The sequence below is a fragment of the Diadema setosum genome, chromosome 21 (assembly GCF_964275005.1).
Source record: "Diadema setosum chromosome 21, eeDiaSeto1, whole genome shotgun sequence".
Lineage (NCBI taxonomy): Eukaryota > Metazoa > Echinodermata > Echinoidea > Diadematoida > Diadematidae > Diadema > Diadema setosum.
The window spans coordinates 19,753,987-19,770,136 of record NC_092705.1 but is presented as its reverse complement, the minus strand read 5'-3'; the positions used below and the strand labels follow the sequence as shown (position 1 = coordinate 19,770,136).

Sequence of the window (16,150 nt, the reverse complement as noted above, 5' to 3'; positions counted from 1 at the left end):
TGAATGGTATTATGTACCTAAATGAATAAAGTGATATCGCAACTGGAGGAACACTTTGAGCGACAGCCTCACAGAACATTCAGAAGACTCTGGTGGGTTCAGGATGGTGGACCAACTTGTCATCTTGTCGCAGTTTGCAATCATATAAGAAAAGTCTTTGAGAAAAGGTTGATGCACTCAACCATGACACTGAATCGCCTCCGAGATCATCAGACTTAAACTCACTATGATTATTTTCTCTGGGACTACTTAAAGAACGAGGTATATGTGACTCCTCCTTGTAATCTTCAAGAGCTGCATGGACACATTTGCAACAAAGTTTGCAGCAGCCTTACGCAACCCAGATATGGTGAGGAGGTCCATTCAAGACATGGCCCATCACTGCGAGCTACACCGTATGTGTTGAAAGGGCAGGTGGCCATGTTGAAGGTTATGGTCCATAAGAGGTAAAAGGAAACCCTAAACACAAACTTGCAGTCATGCAGGCTGGACTGTTAATTTGACCATTTTCACTGATAAGTGTTGTCCATTTTGTCCACGCAATTAGTACCAATTTTGAAGAAGAATTCTCCTTTCATCACAACTAACACTCCTCTCTTCATAGCTAGTGGACAATGATGAAATACTGCTGCAGAAGCCCTCGACAGTTGGATTACCTTCTTCTTTTTTTTTACAGGTACATATATATATATATATACATATACATATACATATATGTATACATATGCATATACATATATATATATACAGTAAACCTCGGATAAGTCGACGTCGAGTGAGTCGAAAATCACTTAACTCGAAGCAAAATACAAAGTCCCGATTTTTCCCTATGTATTTTCTCTAAGAAATATTTGGATAAGCCGAAGTACGAGAGTCGAATTTCGGCTGTGTCGAAGTAAAACCTTCAGTCCCTTTTGTACAAAACACACGTAATTTACATCACTTGAGCCGAAGAAGATTTGTCTGGCATTCTCATTACATTTTCGAGAACAAAAAAAAAAAAAATCGGCATGTCGCAGAACCCCGTCCCCTGACCTGCTGCAGGTAAGCATGCACACTCGCCGTACCGCTCCGCACGCATGTCGAATACATACACATGTATACATGTATACACACAGCACATCGATCCATACTTTATCCATACACACAGCACATCCATACTAAACTTGGTCAACCAATCGCTGCTTTAATATTTTAGTGACAGGCCAAGTGGGCGGAGCTTGTTTGTGCGTGCCGCGCCCGGCTCGCTGGCTGTATAGTTTTGTTCAATGGAGGTGGGATGGGCCTGGAAGAGTGTTTGTCTCAGGGTAGGTTGACAGAAACGGCTACCTATGTTGCACCATAGACATAGCACATGCACATTGCCACATTAGCGCAGACATTCTCAGAACTACGTTTTACCACTAGTATTGATACAAATTCCATGTTCAATTTAGAACAAAATAAGAACATTATCTTCAAGAACAGACAAATTTGAATGCAAACACACACACACACACATGCATGCAAATGTACTATAATACATGTACATAACTGTGAGTCGAAAAAAAATCGACTCTCGCGAGAGTCGAAGTTCACTTAAGTCGACGCATTTTTGACAGTCCCGAGAGCTTCGACTCATCCGAGGTTTACTGTATATATATATATATATATATATATACTCCTAGATGGGTCATTTGGAAGACATTTCCATTTGTTTTATATGCAAATTTATTATTACATGTTCAATGGCAGTTTACGCAATGGAGACACGAAAATTGTCTCCTTAATGACCAGTTGTCTCCCTAATGAAGACACTTCCCCCCAATATGTCTCCCTAAGGTGCCAACTAGGGATATGGATATATATATATATATATATATATATATATATACACACACAATAGATATCAAAAATAAAAACAGTATACAAAAACACTGCAGGAGCCAAAAAATTGGACTGACCTTTGGTCAAAGATCTTTATCAAAGGTTTTTATCTGCTTTGATAAAGGTCTTTGACTGAAATGTCAGTCCAATTTTTTGGCTCCTGTGGTGTTTTTATATGACTCTTTTTACTCTTGATATCTATTGTATTACACATCGACACAGAACGTTGTTTTCATTATTACACACACAATATGTGCATATAGGTACTTAATCAGCAACAGCTCAGAGACACAGGATGCACAAAAGGGAGAATTTACAAAGAATGCAAGAATTCCTGGAGTTGTATCTTTAATAGCACCAATTTGAGATTTTTTACAATAAAACCAGTCCTAACTACATATGTCTCAAAAAATAATTTCAAAAAGTTGTGAAATTGTTGGCAGCAAGCAAGACTTGATTGGTATATCACACTATTAGTATTTTCCTTAAATTGATGGCAAGAGTCACAATTACATGTACATTCATGTTAATCACTGAGTGAAGCTGTCATCACATACACTTGTAATTTACATCAATACATGATAGTTATGTCTACAAAAGGCCTACTTGTCCTTTCCTGAATAATTGCATGAGGTTCTTTCCAGAAGGGGTACTTAACCCCAGACATGCTTGCAAAGTTTTCCATAAAGGGCAACTCTGCCAAAAAACATAAATAATGCATTCCCTACCATCAACTACAAAAGAAGAAGAATATATTGATTATCCGTATTATTAAATACAACACTACAACAGCAGTGTAACACTTTTACCCCCCCCCCCCCCATTCCTTATCCCATTCCCCTCTTAGTTCCTTATATGAATGGCTGTATTTCCATGTGATAGAGTACAACCTGCTGACACATCTTGCACAGTGGTCTCGGTGCAAGATTGTACACTGTCCCAATCACACACTGGAGAAGAGAGTATCTGTGAAGCCTTTCAGACGAGAATTCTTCTACATCTTGTAAGATCTCGAAATCAGGGAAAGAACCGGGCACTGAGCGAAGGTGATATGAAATAATTCCACATTTTGCAGCATATTGGATGATCATGTACAATTTCCCAGAATGCATCATTGCGTAGAGAGAAAAGAAAAACCCACCACACATAAATAGCCTGAAGACACTGCAGTATTCAATTACACTACAAGATAATACAGTGCTTCTCTCTTCATCAGTGTTATGTAGAGAGGATATTTGTAATACAACATTTCCACCCAGAGGTGAAATACCGGTATGTTACTCAACATACAGAAGCACCAGAATGCTTTTCAAAGAGCTTAAAGTCTTTTCCACCAAAATAACTATCTCACTGTCTTAGCATCAAACTCTAGATATAAATAGGTCTGACTGAGTTACTCTAGAATATGTATGCAACTAGACCAATCAATGATACAAATACAGACAATGGCAGCTATGTTACAAGTTTTGAAAAGCCTTCCTTCTGAAAGTAAATGTCATTGAAGTCGATCTACCGCAGAGCAATGTACAAAAACTGGCACGTCAAACTACTACTTAAAAATACATATTGATCAAACATAGCAGGCTTCTGCTACTGATGGTGCAGTATCTCATGCTAATCTTATGCTTTTCAAGGACTTCCCTTATAACTTGACCAAGAAACAAATATCTGATACTATGAGTAAAATACTCCACAAGGGAACAAAATAATTTCTAGATAGACCAAAGTCCAGATAAGCACAAACTAAAATAGCTTGTATCATGTGTATGTCTAATGAGAATATGACAGACACTTTATCAAACCCTAATGACACTGTCTTATTTCCATTATGCACACACAAGATGCTATTCTTTATCATGATGCATCTGTCAGCCCACCCCATTGGTATAAAACAAACAAACAAACAAAATCTGAAAGAAAAAATAAAAGCAAGCATTATTCAATACATATGCAGATATTATGAATGATCAGGTACATCACTACTACTACACAGATAGCAAGCTGCATCTACATAGTATTTGCCTCTGTCATATCCAAGAAAAGATATTTGCATTCTACCTTATAAATAAAATACTTTACACACGAGATGAGGAAATATTTATATATCAGTGATATAAAAAATTCTAACAAAACAAAAAATTAAACTCAGCTGAACTGAAATCCAGCAAGAGAAATCCAAATGTATTTTCAAAGAAGCACACATTTTAAAAATGATAAGATATTGAAGGCAAGATAACGCGATAAAATCCTTTTCAGGCTGGAAGACTGTAAAATATTATTGTCCAATATTTCTATACAATGTCTGTGGTAGAATAGCTCATCAATGATAGTAACAGGTTACTCTCTGGCACTTCGTTTATTATTAACATCTTTCTTCAGATTAACTGTCAAAAAAATTCAATTGGATCATAACATAATATGATGTGGCATGCAGTCAGTGCATTTGCTCTTTTCATCAATGTTCACCAGGCATTCATTTGATAGGACAATTCTTTCTTTTTTTTTTCTTTTATCAAATGTCGATAGGTGAAAGTTGATAATTGGTTTTGATTGTTGACAGGACTTTTAGATTTAATGCAATCGGTAGCTGCTGGTGCTGCCCTCTATTGGTTCTTCAAACACACAGCACACCTGCTGACCCTTGTCCTCAGTGAGCCAGCCTTGAGGGTCTCGGACTGGGGCATGGTGAACTGGGCGTTGCCAGTGATGGTGCTCAGCCAGAAGCTGTACGTGGTGGCGTAGTAGTTGCACTTGCCGTCACCATGGCACTCGATGAATGGGGAGGAGCGGAAATCCTCCAGGCAGGAGCCAGGTGAGGACAGGGTCTGGCCTGAACCCTCAGCTCCAGCACCAGTGTGCTGCAACATGGACAAGAGAGAGGAAGTCATGTCTTTAGAATTTTTTGGTAAACCACGGTACCGTACCCTACAAAGCATTAACAGGCAACTTAAAACTTTGAAATACATCAGAATTCTTATAGACATAAAGGTTTTTAGAAGAAAGTTCCAAAGTATTAATCTTTGGACTCAAAGTTGCTTGTACAAGCATTAATTCTCCACCTACTTCCATAAACATGGTGTTTCAGAACAATGTTCGTTGGCCTCCCGTGCTCATAAGATCTTTCTCAGAGAAATGTATTTTCCATGTACATCTTGCCCTTCATGTCCAGCTCAGTCACTGAACTCAGTCTTCTGAACATGTTTTCTAAAATAAATTCTCTAAACGGACACTGCATCTCTCTGTGCTTGTTAACTCAATGCTTTTGCATGGATATGGTGTACAATGGTCTTGACCTCTTACAAAAACAATAGTCTGGAAGATTCCCAATCGGGTACAGATGACATACACAGCTGTACAGGCTTGCGATATAGCAATTAAAATAAATGAACAAATAAACAAACAAATGGATGAATGAAGATGAAAGTGACAACTCACCATCATGAAGCTGTATCCGATCCAGAGCACACTCCACCTATCGGGGCAGTCTGGGATGTTGACCGTCTGGCTGTGGACAGTAAGGACCTGGGCGGGTGCCTCACACACCACACATCGGCTGATGAACGGCTGCAGGTCACCGCCACGAATAGGTGCCATACTCATGGGCATCTCTGCTGTCGTGGAGAGCCAGTACGAGTAGTCGTTGCGTGACGCTACGTGGCAGACGTTGTTGATGTTGCAGAAGAGGAATGGCATGGTACTGAACCTCTTCAGACAGCTTCCCGGTTGTCCTGTAATGGGAAGGTCAGCTCATGTTAGATATGCAGCATTGTGGTGATCCAAGATGAACAATATTTAACCCGTTGAGGATGGACTGATTTTGCTACAGACACTTGTCCGAGTTTACTCGGGACTCGTCCTCAGCGGGTTATAAGTGCTAGACCAGCTACAACAGGATGACAAATGAGTGAAGTTTACTGGGCTATTGGCTACCAAACAGCTATCTGATCACTAAATGTAACAAGTAAAACCAGTGTATCATCACTGTTCTTGGGTCCTCTGTGCAAATTTCTGCTCTATACGGGTTTTTCTGTAGTCAGTGTGTGTGCATAGAGGATGCACCTGAAATCTAAACCAAACACCATGCCTTGGCATTTCCTGCCCAGACAAGGTCTAAGTCAAGTCAGTCTACTATGTCATGAAACACCATGGCAAACTGGCTTGAAGACCCTGATAGGACAACTTCTCTGGAGTATCATTAAAACATTGATCATCAACTGCTCCAGTCTAACAAGCAGAAATACGAAGCTGGGATAGGGTAGATGGCTACCTGCAGCAACCAATCCGCTCTTCCTACTCGACAACTGAATCATTATGATTGTTGTTTGTATTTTCCAAGAAGTGCACTTTCAATCAAACAATAATGGTGTAGTTGCTACAAAACAAATATCTACAGCAATTAGACTGCCACTGGCAATTGACTGGAGTGCCTCTGCTTTCTTCTGTGATCACTACACCAGGCATAAACACAAATATCTAACCATATCACTGGATATTGCCATTGAACATTCCGAGCTAAGGGTATGGATGGAAGTACATAAAATACAAATACCTATCCATCTCACTGGATATTGCCATTGAACATTTTGCGCTAAAGGTATGGATGGAAAATGCCATCTTGAAACCAAGGTGCAGTGACCTTGCCCTATCATCATAGCAAACTAACTGTCAGTATTTTCTTTCCTGTCTACCAACTTACATAACCACTGGACGTTCACAGCTGAAGAAAAAACTGTTTGATTTTCTGAAATCAGGACAAGATTTAGAACAGATTGGGAGCCTGATGAACAATGTAAAAAACACAATGTCTCCGTCAACCTTCAGAACAGAAGCACACAGACTTTAGAGTGCAAAAGGACCTGCTAAATACCATGTTGTTAGCTCACCTAAATCTTGTCCATGTGCCCTCTCATTGCCCTGAACAAACAGTAGACTGTAGCCGTGCCACATTTTGTAGGTATTGGCTGGACATGTTGGAATGGATGTAGACTGGCTGTGGCGTACGATGAAGAAGCCTGAAGAGGACCCAGCTTGACCTGGCTCTCCCTTCTGTCCCATGAAACCATTTTGTCCTGGTGGTCCCTGGCTGCCACGGAATCCTTTGTGCCAAAAAACAAAACACACACCACAACTGATTTGCCATGTCTTTCAATGTTCACTCTATCTCATAGCAGTCAATACTTGTGTACTGCGTGCTGGCAATGTTACACTGAAACAGAGTCTGTTTACCTCCCTTGTTGTAAGCACATAAAATGAGTTGATACTTTCCCCTCACACTACATGACCTCATTCGTCAAACTTCTGATTGTGTGCATTTTCACAAATTAATTTCACACATTCTCATCATACAAGACAGTTGAGTTAAAGACAAGTCTACAACAATCTTGATAACACAGGTTTCAGGGTATATCAACTATAACAATCTTTAAGATATGAATATGCATGTTGCATTTTCAAAGAATAGATATCATTTTTTTTTCAAAATTTGAACCTTAAATGTTCTGGGTAAGGTAGGGTTTGGGGTTTATAATAAATAAAAGAAAACAAATAATGTCTGTAACCTGCTTAAATAAATTTTGGTGCAGAAGTGCTATTTCCCTATCTTGACCTTTTATTATTCAGCAAAATATATCTCGAAAATTCTTCTTTCCAAGGGTCTGATATGCTCAAGCACTGTGAGCAATGTATGATTCTAAAAGATGAATTCAAAATCCATGCAAATGAAGCGCATCATACCTGGGTCTCCTTTGTCGCCTTTGAAGCCCTGTCGGCCACCAAGACCAGGGTTGCCTGGACGACCAACATCACCCTTCTGGCCAGGTGGGCCAGGTGGACCCGGCTGTCCTGGACGTCCCTCCTGTCCGGGTGGGCCGGGGCGGCCGGGTTCACCCAGTGGGCCTTGGTCACCCTTCACACCCTTCATGTCAAACATATTGGGTGGCTCACCTTAACAGATTACAGAGAGAAAATACCAAGAGGGCATTGGATTTTGAAATGACTAAAGCTCTCACTAGGGACACTTGCTTAAAACTTGTAAAAGGAAAGAAGTAATGTCATCATGAAACATGATTGACAAGGAAGGATGAAATGGTGAAAGGTTGAGCTCCCCAAATCTTAATTAACTTGTATCATGCCATGTTTCTGTCTACTCACATCTGAGAGCATGCAATATTCATGTTTGTAGTCACAAGGCAGAACACTGCCATGCTCATGCTTTTCCAGAAATGTTATACAGTTATTGCCTATATGGCTATTTAATGTAGCAATTGTAGCATATGTAGGGATGATTACACTTTTACTCTCTTATATCCCCACTGTTATATGTTTGACTGTTCAGAAATCTTTCAGAGGTGATAACCAGTCTCTGATAAATCTTGCATTGGAGGACTGGCACTTTGGTGTGGCAGAAAACTCAGTGGGCATATTACAGGTTTTTAAGTATACTCCTATGAAACATTTTTGTTATGACATATAGGTTTAGTTAATTTTAATAAGAGATTTCTTTTGTTTAAGAACAAACCCACATTCTGTAAACAAGATTTTTTTTTATTTCTCTTTGCACCTGAGCTTTATCCCTTAAATAGTCATACAAGAAGCAGGCAGCTCCATGAGCCATTTGTTGACAATGCATAAAAATATTCAAACCATATACAAGCTCGGAAAAATGTGCTAAACTTGAAAACAAACTTTCAATGATACCATGACAACTATGGTACATAATAAAAACAAGTCATTAAAGCTGTTTTACTCATAAAAAAACAAACAAACAAACAACCACATGAGCAGCATCACTGGATTCCTTGCAGGAGATGATATAACTGAGTAGCTACTAACACTCACACTCCACACAAGTTTAGGAGACTGACTGATGGGTTACTATATGCAGCCATGTTGGTCTCACCTGGATCACCCTTGGCTCCCTTGAGACCCTGTAATCCTCTTTGGCCTTTGTCTCCCTGTGGTCCATTAAGGCCCGGTGAGCCAGGCTCTCCTTTGCGGCCTGGGAGCCCTGGTTGACCTGGGAATCCAGACTCTCCCTTCTCTCCTGGTGCACCGTCCACTCCTGGCAGGCCTGTGTCTCCCTTCTGGCCTTCAAAGACTCTGCCTGGGGTACCAGGTGGTCCCGATAATCCCGGCGGTCCCTGGTCTCCCTTCATTCCCGGAAGACCCATGCTGCCATCGATGCCATTTCGTCCCGGGGCACCTGTGATTATCATCATGTTTGAGGGAGAGTGTATGCATAAGCATCAGAGCATGTGTATACGTGTTTGTTTGTATGTTTGTTAGTTTGGGATATTGCAGCAAGTGAACAGATTTTTAAAATGTATGTTGGTGATTGGAAAGGCAAATGTAAGAGGGATATATATGCTAAGCATCTTTTATGATATTAATGGCTTTGGAAGCTACAGTAATTCACTACATGGAAACAAAATCCTTGATTTTGCCAGAAATCAAAAAAAAAAAAAAAAATCATTAATTGACCCAAATAGTAAAGAATGATTATTAAAACATATCTTCACAGATTACTGATTAAGACAGATGACTGTAAAAACATATCTTCACAGGTCATCATTACTACTGTATACGACTATTATATTTCCTACCTACTTGTTTCTCCTGTGCACAGATTTTATATTACATTGTACCTAAGTATTCATTTTCATTGATTTTTAGGAGCAAAGCATATAATTAGTTACTTTACCTAACTCTTATGAAACACAATCTGCTCTTAATAAACTTGTGAGCACATAAATTCAAAAAAAAAAAAAAAAATCATTGAGCAAAGAAATGAAACAAAGTCTGTTATTTTCATCAAGAAAACAATGAGACTAAAATTCAGCAAGTTGTGACTGTATTTAGAAAGAAGTTCAATAAATGTTTGAGATCCAATCATTTCATACACATATCAATTCCATCAATACACAAACCACTTCAATTCAGTCCAATTCATCACATTCCTCAGAATGTATCATTGTTGTAGCACTTTGAGTGTCACCGACAGCATCTCATATCTTACCTTGATCTCCCTTTGGACCTTGGAAACCAGGTTCTCCCTTTACACCAGGAAGTGAGTCGCCAGGGATACCTGGCTCACCCCTATCGCCACGAATTCCATTGAAGCCACGGTCACCTGGAGGTCCATTGCGGCCTGGTGGTCCATTAAAGCCTGGCTCACCCTTTGGACCAGGAGTTCCAGGAGGTCCTATGTAAGGGGGAGGGGGGGGAAGGGGAGGGTGACAAAATGGTTTAGCAGTATTCCAACGTATTCTGATTTTACACACCCTTGCAGATGATAGCAATTGAACCAATAAATAGTTTTATGACTGATTTTATATGGGTGTATATATATATGTAAAATTTGCTTTTTTCGCATACAGATATTTTCCCAAATGAGGAGTTCACAGACATTTCTGCAAGATGCTGTTTTCAGGATTTTACACTGAGGCTATCGTAGGTACGTTAATTTTATATGCCCAGCCCAACAGTGATTTGTGAAATTCACAAAATTTAACGCCTTTCACAGTACACAATTCCACAAAAGTATTCAGAGAAGATATGTTAGCAGCCATTAAAGGTTTGGATCTTTCAACATTGCATAGGGGCCTGTCTAATCCAAAATGTAGGTCATTGTGTATATACAATGTAAATAAACTTACATATCCCAATGGTTATGAGGATAACCCTTTTTTTCCAAAGACTAACATGTTACTTTCAAACATTATGCCTGTTGTCAAAGCATGCTACCCTCATAGGGAACCAATTCATCTACCATTACCAAGAATGTGTCTCTACTTCTAACTCACTGAATATCTATTATATTATGACTTGGAAGTGTACATTTGGACTCTTGGAGAACATGGTGTTTGAAAGTCCATGGGCCCCTGAGGGACTCTGTGCAATGTTAACAACTATGTAGGCATCTGCACCTGTCCCTAAAAATGATTCTTTCTAGGCCTGGTGAAAACCTGATCATGCACTCAAGATAAGATGAAAATTATTTCATTTATTTGATAAATGAATTCTCTTTCTTTAAACTTCAGAATAAAAAAGAATTTTGCAGCACAAAATGTTTTTGCAAACACTGATATCAGTTGCATATGCATTGTATATACAAAATACACAGCTCTTGTGTCCATCTGCCACTGGATTACTACAGAAAAAATACTAGATATTACTCTTCAAATAGTTCAGCAACAATAATCACTCACCTCCAAAATGTTCTATTAAATTATGAAGACCCTACAGCTACTGGATGTGAAGGACATGATTTATACTGTTTGCATCCATGTTGAAAAAACAAACAAACAACAACAATAAAAATTGGTGAAGGTATCTATGCAAACAAGAACTCGAGAACATTGTTTAGACTGTCATTCTGTAATTTTGTTGACAGTCATGACCAAGTTGTGCAAGGTGAACAAACCTGGTAGTCCTGGGATGCCATTGTCTCCAGGAGTTCCCGGAGATCCAGTTTCACCTGGAATGGAAGACAACACCAAAATTTATCATTTTGTTATATGCATGACTGCAAACTTATAAATGACTCTGAAGGCAATCACCAACTTTTTCCAGTATCCACTCAAAATATAACATTTCCAGTGTGTCATATGATAAGCACTTTATGGTATTTGATATAAATCATGAAACTAAATTTTGCATTTCTTGACATTTTCTGGTACACTTAAAATATTGTGCCAATATTTGTATGAGCAAAGCATGGTTGACACCCTAACAAAGAGAATGAAGAATCTTCTGAGCATATCACTTAGATATCTAAGGCTTTATGGTGGTGACAAGGGTAGGATTGTTGATATGTTTTAATGGTCAGCAATGTCATCAGTCACTGACTTTGAACAGTGTGAAAACCAATTTTGTTTCAACAAGATAAATGGTTGGAACTTGACCAATAAAAAGTGGATACAATTTTTTTGTTGTTGTTATTTATGGGAGGCTCTGGTGATAGTTTTTCTTTGTCAATTCTATTTTCTTTATTACAAGAATCAATTTCATCTCTGCTAGCTCTTTTTTTCCTCTCCTTTATCTTAATTCTTAAACCCAAGCCTGCTTGAATCCAAAGGAGTATTCAAAAGAGCAGTGGCTAGTCCTGAAAAAAAAAAATATGGCTGATCATTTGCATTGCTTGAGAGATTACAGCATAACTTTGTCTTTACAGTCATTCTACCGTATGCCCCCCCCCCCCCAAAAAAAAAACCAAAACGGTAACTTCCACAACAATAACTTCAAAAATAGTCAATCAATCCAAACACAATTTCAGGGTATGAAATTATAACTCATTGCCCACATCTTACAGAAACCCCCCATTCAATTTGCTTCGATTGTCAAAGAGAAATGAGGATTTTTGTACAGCATGTCAGGAATCCCTTCTCTCCAAGTTCTGTCTATTGTGTTCCACATTAATATGCAGTTCCAAGAGCATCCACGTGCTAAACTTGGAAGAATCAGACTCATGACATGCTTTACAACAATCCACAATTCGATTCTCTGTGACCTTTCACCAAACTGAATGGGGTTTTCTGCAAAATAGAGCTAAGATGTTATATTTTAAGACCCTGCAGTAGCATTTAGACAGTTTAATCATATTGGGTGTTATCAATGCAAAAATCTGACTGTAATTTTTTGGGGGGACATAGGGCGTACTGTTTTGTTGTGTATACCTATTTAATGACTTGTGGAGTCATCAGTATTTGTCACTTTTTATCACTATGAATGAATTCACCTTGTGGTCCGGGCTCTCCACGTTCTCCGGTATTGCCTGGAGGGCCACCGAGGCCTGGTGGCCCCATGTCACCCTTCTGGCCCTGGAAGCCACCTTCGCCCTGGATGCCAGGTGGACCTTGGGTACCAGGTAAGCCTGCATCTCCTTTATCTCCTCTTTGACCTGGGAAGCCAGGCTCACCTGGACATGGATTTATATAATCATTATAAGTATTATTATTATTCTAAGCAAAAGAGAATACGTTGTACTTCAGATTTTTTTTTTCTGCAAAGATAATGTCAGAGTTCTTTTTTGTTGTCGTCATTGTTGTTTTTTCTTGGGTGGTCAAAAAAAGTGTAGAATGAAAGAAACCAGTCTGGATCTCATGAGAGGCAAATATTATGACAATAATATGTGCAGAAAGTGATATAATATAAGAAGAAAAAAAACCTTCAACAGGACAGTCAATATATTGGTAGAGTATTAGTAGACTGGTACACAGAGGCACAAAATATTAATCTGTGTGTCTTGATGCTAACATACTGAATCATAGTATACACATTTCACAAGTATAACATTTTCCCAAACCAGGACTTTTACAACACTTTTTCAAGTGACTTACATTGTAAATCACAGTTGAGAACTACAGTGCTCAAATGAGAAATAATTGTCATGTCTCTTTAATAAAGTTGTCACGTTTTCTACCCTGTAGGATGATACACAGACTGCATTTGTGTTACAAGAAGCAGTACTTTGGGGAGTTCTTATACTAGTATTTGTAAATGTCTAATAACTAACAAAATTTCCTGAAAGACAAAGCACTGCAAAATATATAATATACAGTGAGCTGTGTTCACCACTTTTTGTCAGAACCATGTTGAACAAACTATAAACATACATTGGTACATAACTGTCAAAGCTGTCACAGCAAAAACCTAGTACTAGAAAATTTGAAAGGTGTACCTTGCATGTCATTAGCTGTATCACTTCACTGCAATGACCGTGATCAGAATGATCAGAGTTTATTACAACAATTTCTGGAAAATATCAACTTGGCTTGAAAGCAGCAATGGCAAAATTATTCAAGTGCTCTTCCTGTATGAGAAGGGAGCAGATAGCATATGGCAGGGGGTAGAAAAGAGGGGAGAGGGGATGGTGAACAACACACCTTTTAATCCTTGTTCACCCGGCTCTCCTTTTTGGCCCTGCCTGAGAGCACAAGGCTGAAAGATGTTTTCTCCTGGCGGGCCTTTCTCTCCTTTCTCACCTGGCTGTCCGTCCCCTCCCTGCCAGATAAAAGTTTGTGCGTGCATGACAATGTTTGTTTCAAATCTTCTTTGTGCCAGTCTATTCACAGCTGTAACTACTGTGCTGGCATTCATTTCATTTCATTCATTTCATTTCGCATAGAGACATTAATCTATTTTTGTGATATGCGCCATATAAATATGGTTTATTATTATTATTATTATTTCCAACAAAAATTATGATTACAGTATAACATTTTCCAACATTGTTTTAGCAAATCAATGTAGCATTTCTTCACAATAAGGGAACATGTTGTGTACGGAAATTTAATCATATACTAAGATTTTACTGTTTCACAGAAAAGTTGTTGGCGATGGAGGGGACTGCTGAAAAGCTTGTCTTGTAATTTATTGATTTCCACATAAGAGAAGTAAAATAAACATGCAAAGCAAATCAAAACAACAAGACGCTCTGGGGGGTCAAGCACACACCCGAGTATCACTAGTTCACATTCTATGCATTCATGTGCATGGTGCCAATGTGTAAAAACATATGTCATCACCCTAGCAATAATGTTTGGCAAATTCTGTGAAAAATTTGATGACCTGTATGTTTTCATGATGATGAAAATGTGAAAATGGGTCCCCAATCCCCCCCCCCCCCCTCCCTCCCACCAGAAAAGGCTTCCAGTGCACAAAAAATCTGGGTGTGTCTTAAACAAACTTGAAACTACAGTCATCAAACTAATGTACTTACTATAGAGAAGAAGACTCGTAAAGATTTCCTATGTTTGGGGCTCTGGCTCCCCCTCCTAAATGTTTGTGAAAATCAGTTCATTAGAGAAAGTTTCAAAACAAGTAATGCACATGCTTACGTTTGTATTCACAATGGTCCACTTATCTTTACAACTGTAAAGGTGTGATGATTCTCGCATTCTTTACAAAGGTGCCACATGCACTCCGCTGTACTTTGTGAATACCGCGCAGTGAGCTGCATTTCCACCAATGCACTCTCAGCTCTGTATTATTTGTATAGTAGGAGCCTTTCTAATAGTCACTTACATCCTGTCCATTTTGTCCTCGAGGTCCTGGGACACCTGGCCCCCCTGGTACACCAGCGGGCCCAGGGATACCACGATCACCCTTTCTGCCGGTCATCCCATTTGGTCCTTGGTCTCCCTTGGGTCCTGATGGGCCTGAGGAAAGAAAAATGCAAATAGACACAGACTAAAAAGAATGATGTAAAAGTGTGACAATAAACAGGAGGTCAAATAGGAGGTCAAATGCCAGGGAAAAAAACAATAACAACAATGAAATAAAAATGACAAAAAGGGGGAAGAAGAAGAAGAGAAGGTAAAAGTGGAGGTAAAATAGGAGGAAAGCAGGCAAAAAAGAAATACAGTGGAAATACCATGGAGGGAAAGGAGAAGAAGGACGGGCAAATACGAGTGAAGAAATTAATAGCTACATCACATGAAATACTGGTAACATCATTTTTTCATTATCATGCCTGAATTTCTTAACTGTAACAGCATGTAAGACAAATAGGCACATGCACGTATAATCTCCAAGGTTCTACTTTTCATAAACGGATGTGTGGTAATTTTCAGAGACAGTTTGCATGCATGGATTTTCCTATCAGGCGAGTGTAAGTGACCTAGCCTGACACTCTAATAGGTTGGTAACGGACAGAGTGTGAGTAGCATCTCATGATTTGTCACACAGTCCTTTCAGCTTTAGTAGCAAAGATCTTCTTTATAAATGAGTTTAGAAACACATTTCATGCTACATGTAGATTTTAGTTTGAAAACAAAAATGAATCTACCATAGACATACCTAACACCACATTCTTTTTATCTACAGGTTTGAGGAGTCCAAGCTTTGCTTGTCATATATATACTAGTACTTCATTCTACTGCAAAGCAATGCTCTCTTGTGCATGGTGCCTATTTAGGTACAAGCTTTGGGGAACTGCCATGTGTATAATTCATGTACACTATGGAGTTAGTGACAAAGCTGTCGTGTGCACTGTGTCATCTGTGGAAAGACTCACTGCAGATCCTCAACACTCACAATTCTAAACATGTACAGAAACACTTTTTCACACATGTTATTCCAAATCATATTTGGAATCTGAAAAAAGACAGTCTCGTGGTTGATGTCATGTTATGAGGCTAGCTGAGGTCAATTATGGCAAAAATGCACAAACTATTTTTCTCTTGACCATCAGTGTGTAAATGCCAATACACTGACAAATCAACATACAAAATACATATCATATACAGAGTACTATTCAACACCTTTGGATGAAAGCATCTGGGGT

General features: G+C 39.0%; 1 protein-coding gene across 1 annotated transcript in view; it reads right to left on the bottom strand.

Annotated features, from left to right (window-relative positions):
- Positions 1–2,204: 2,204 nt before the first annotated feature.
- LOC140244959 (uncharacterized) overlaps positions 2,205–16,150 on the bottom strand; it is an 82,081-nt gene continuing 68,135 nt past the window's right edge. Inside the window, exons 29-38 of the mRNA XM_072324567.1 lie at positions 14,890–15,023; positions 13,749–13,866; positions 12,602–12,781; positions 11,288–11,341; positions 9,881–10,066; positions 8,765–9,067; positions 7,600–7,809; positions 6,750–6,962; positions 5,302–5,594; positions 2,205–4,724 (exon numbers count right to left, since the gene is read on the bottom strand). Of these exons, the coding sequence (XP_072180668.1) occupies positions 4,470–4,724; positions 5,302–5,594; positions 6,750–6,962; positions 7,600–7,809; positions 8,765–9,067; positions 9,881–10,066; positions 11,288–11,341; positions 12,602–12,781; positions 13,749–13,866; positions 14,890–15,023 (1,946 nt within the window). The 3' untranslated portion in view covers positions 2,205–4,469. The remainder of the gene's footprint in view (positions 4,725–5,301; positions 5,595–6,749; positions 6,963–7,599; positions 7,810–8,764; positions 9,068–9,880; positions 10,067–11,287; positions 11,342–12,601; positions 12,782–13,748; positions 13,867–14,889; positions 15,024–16,150) is intronic.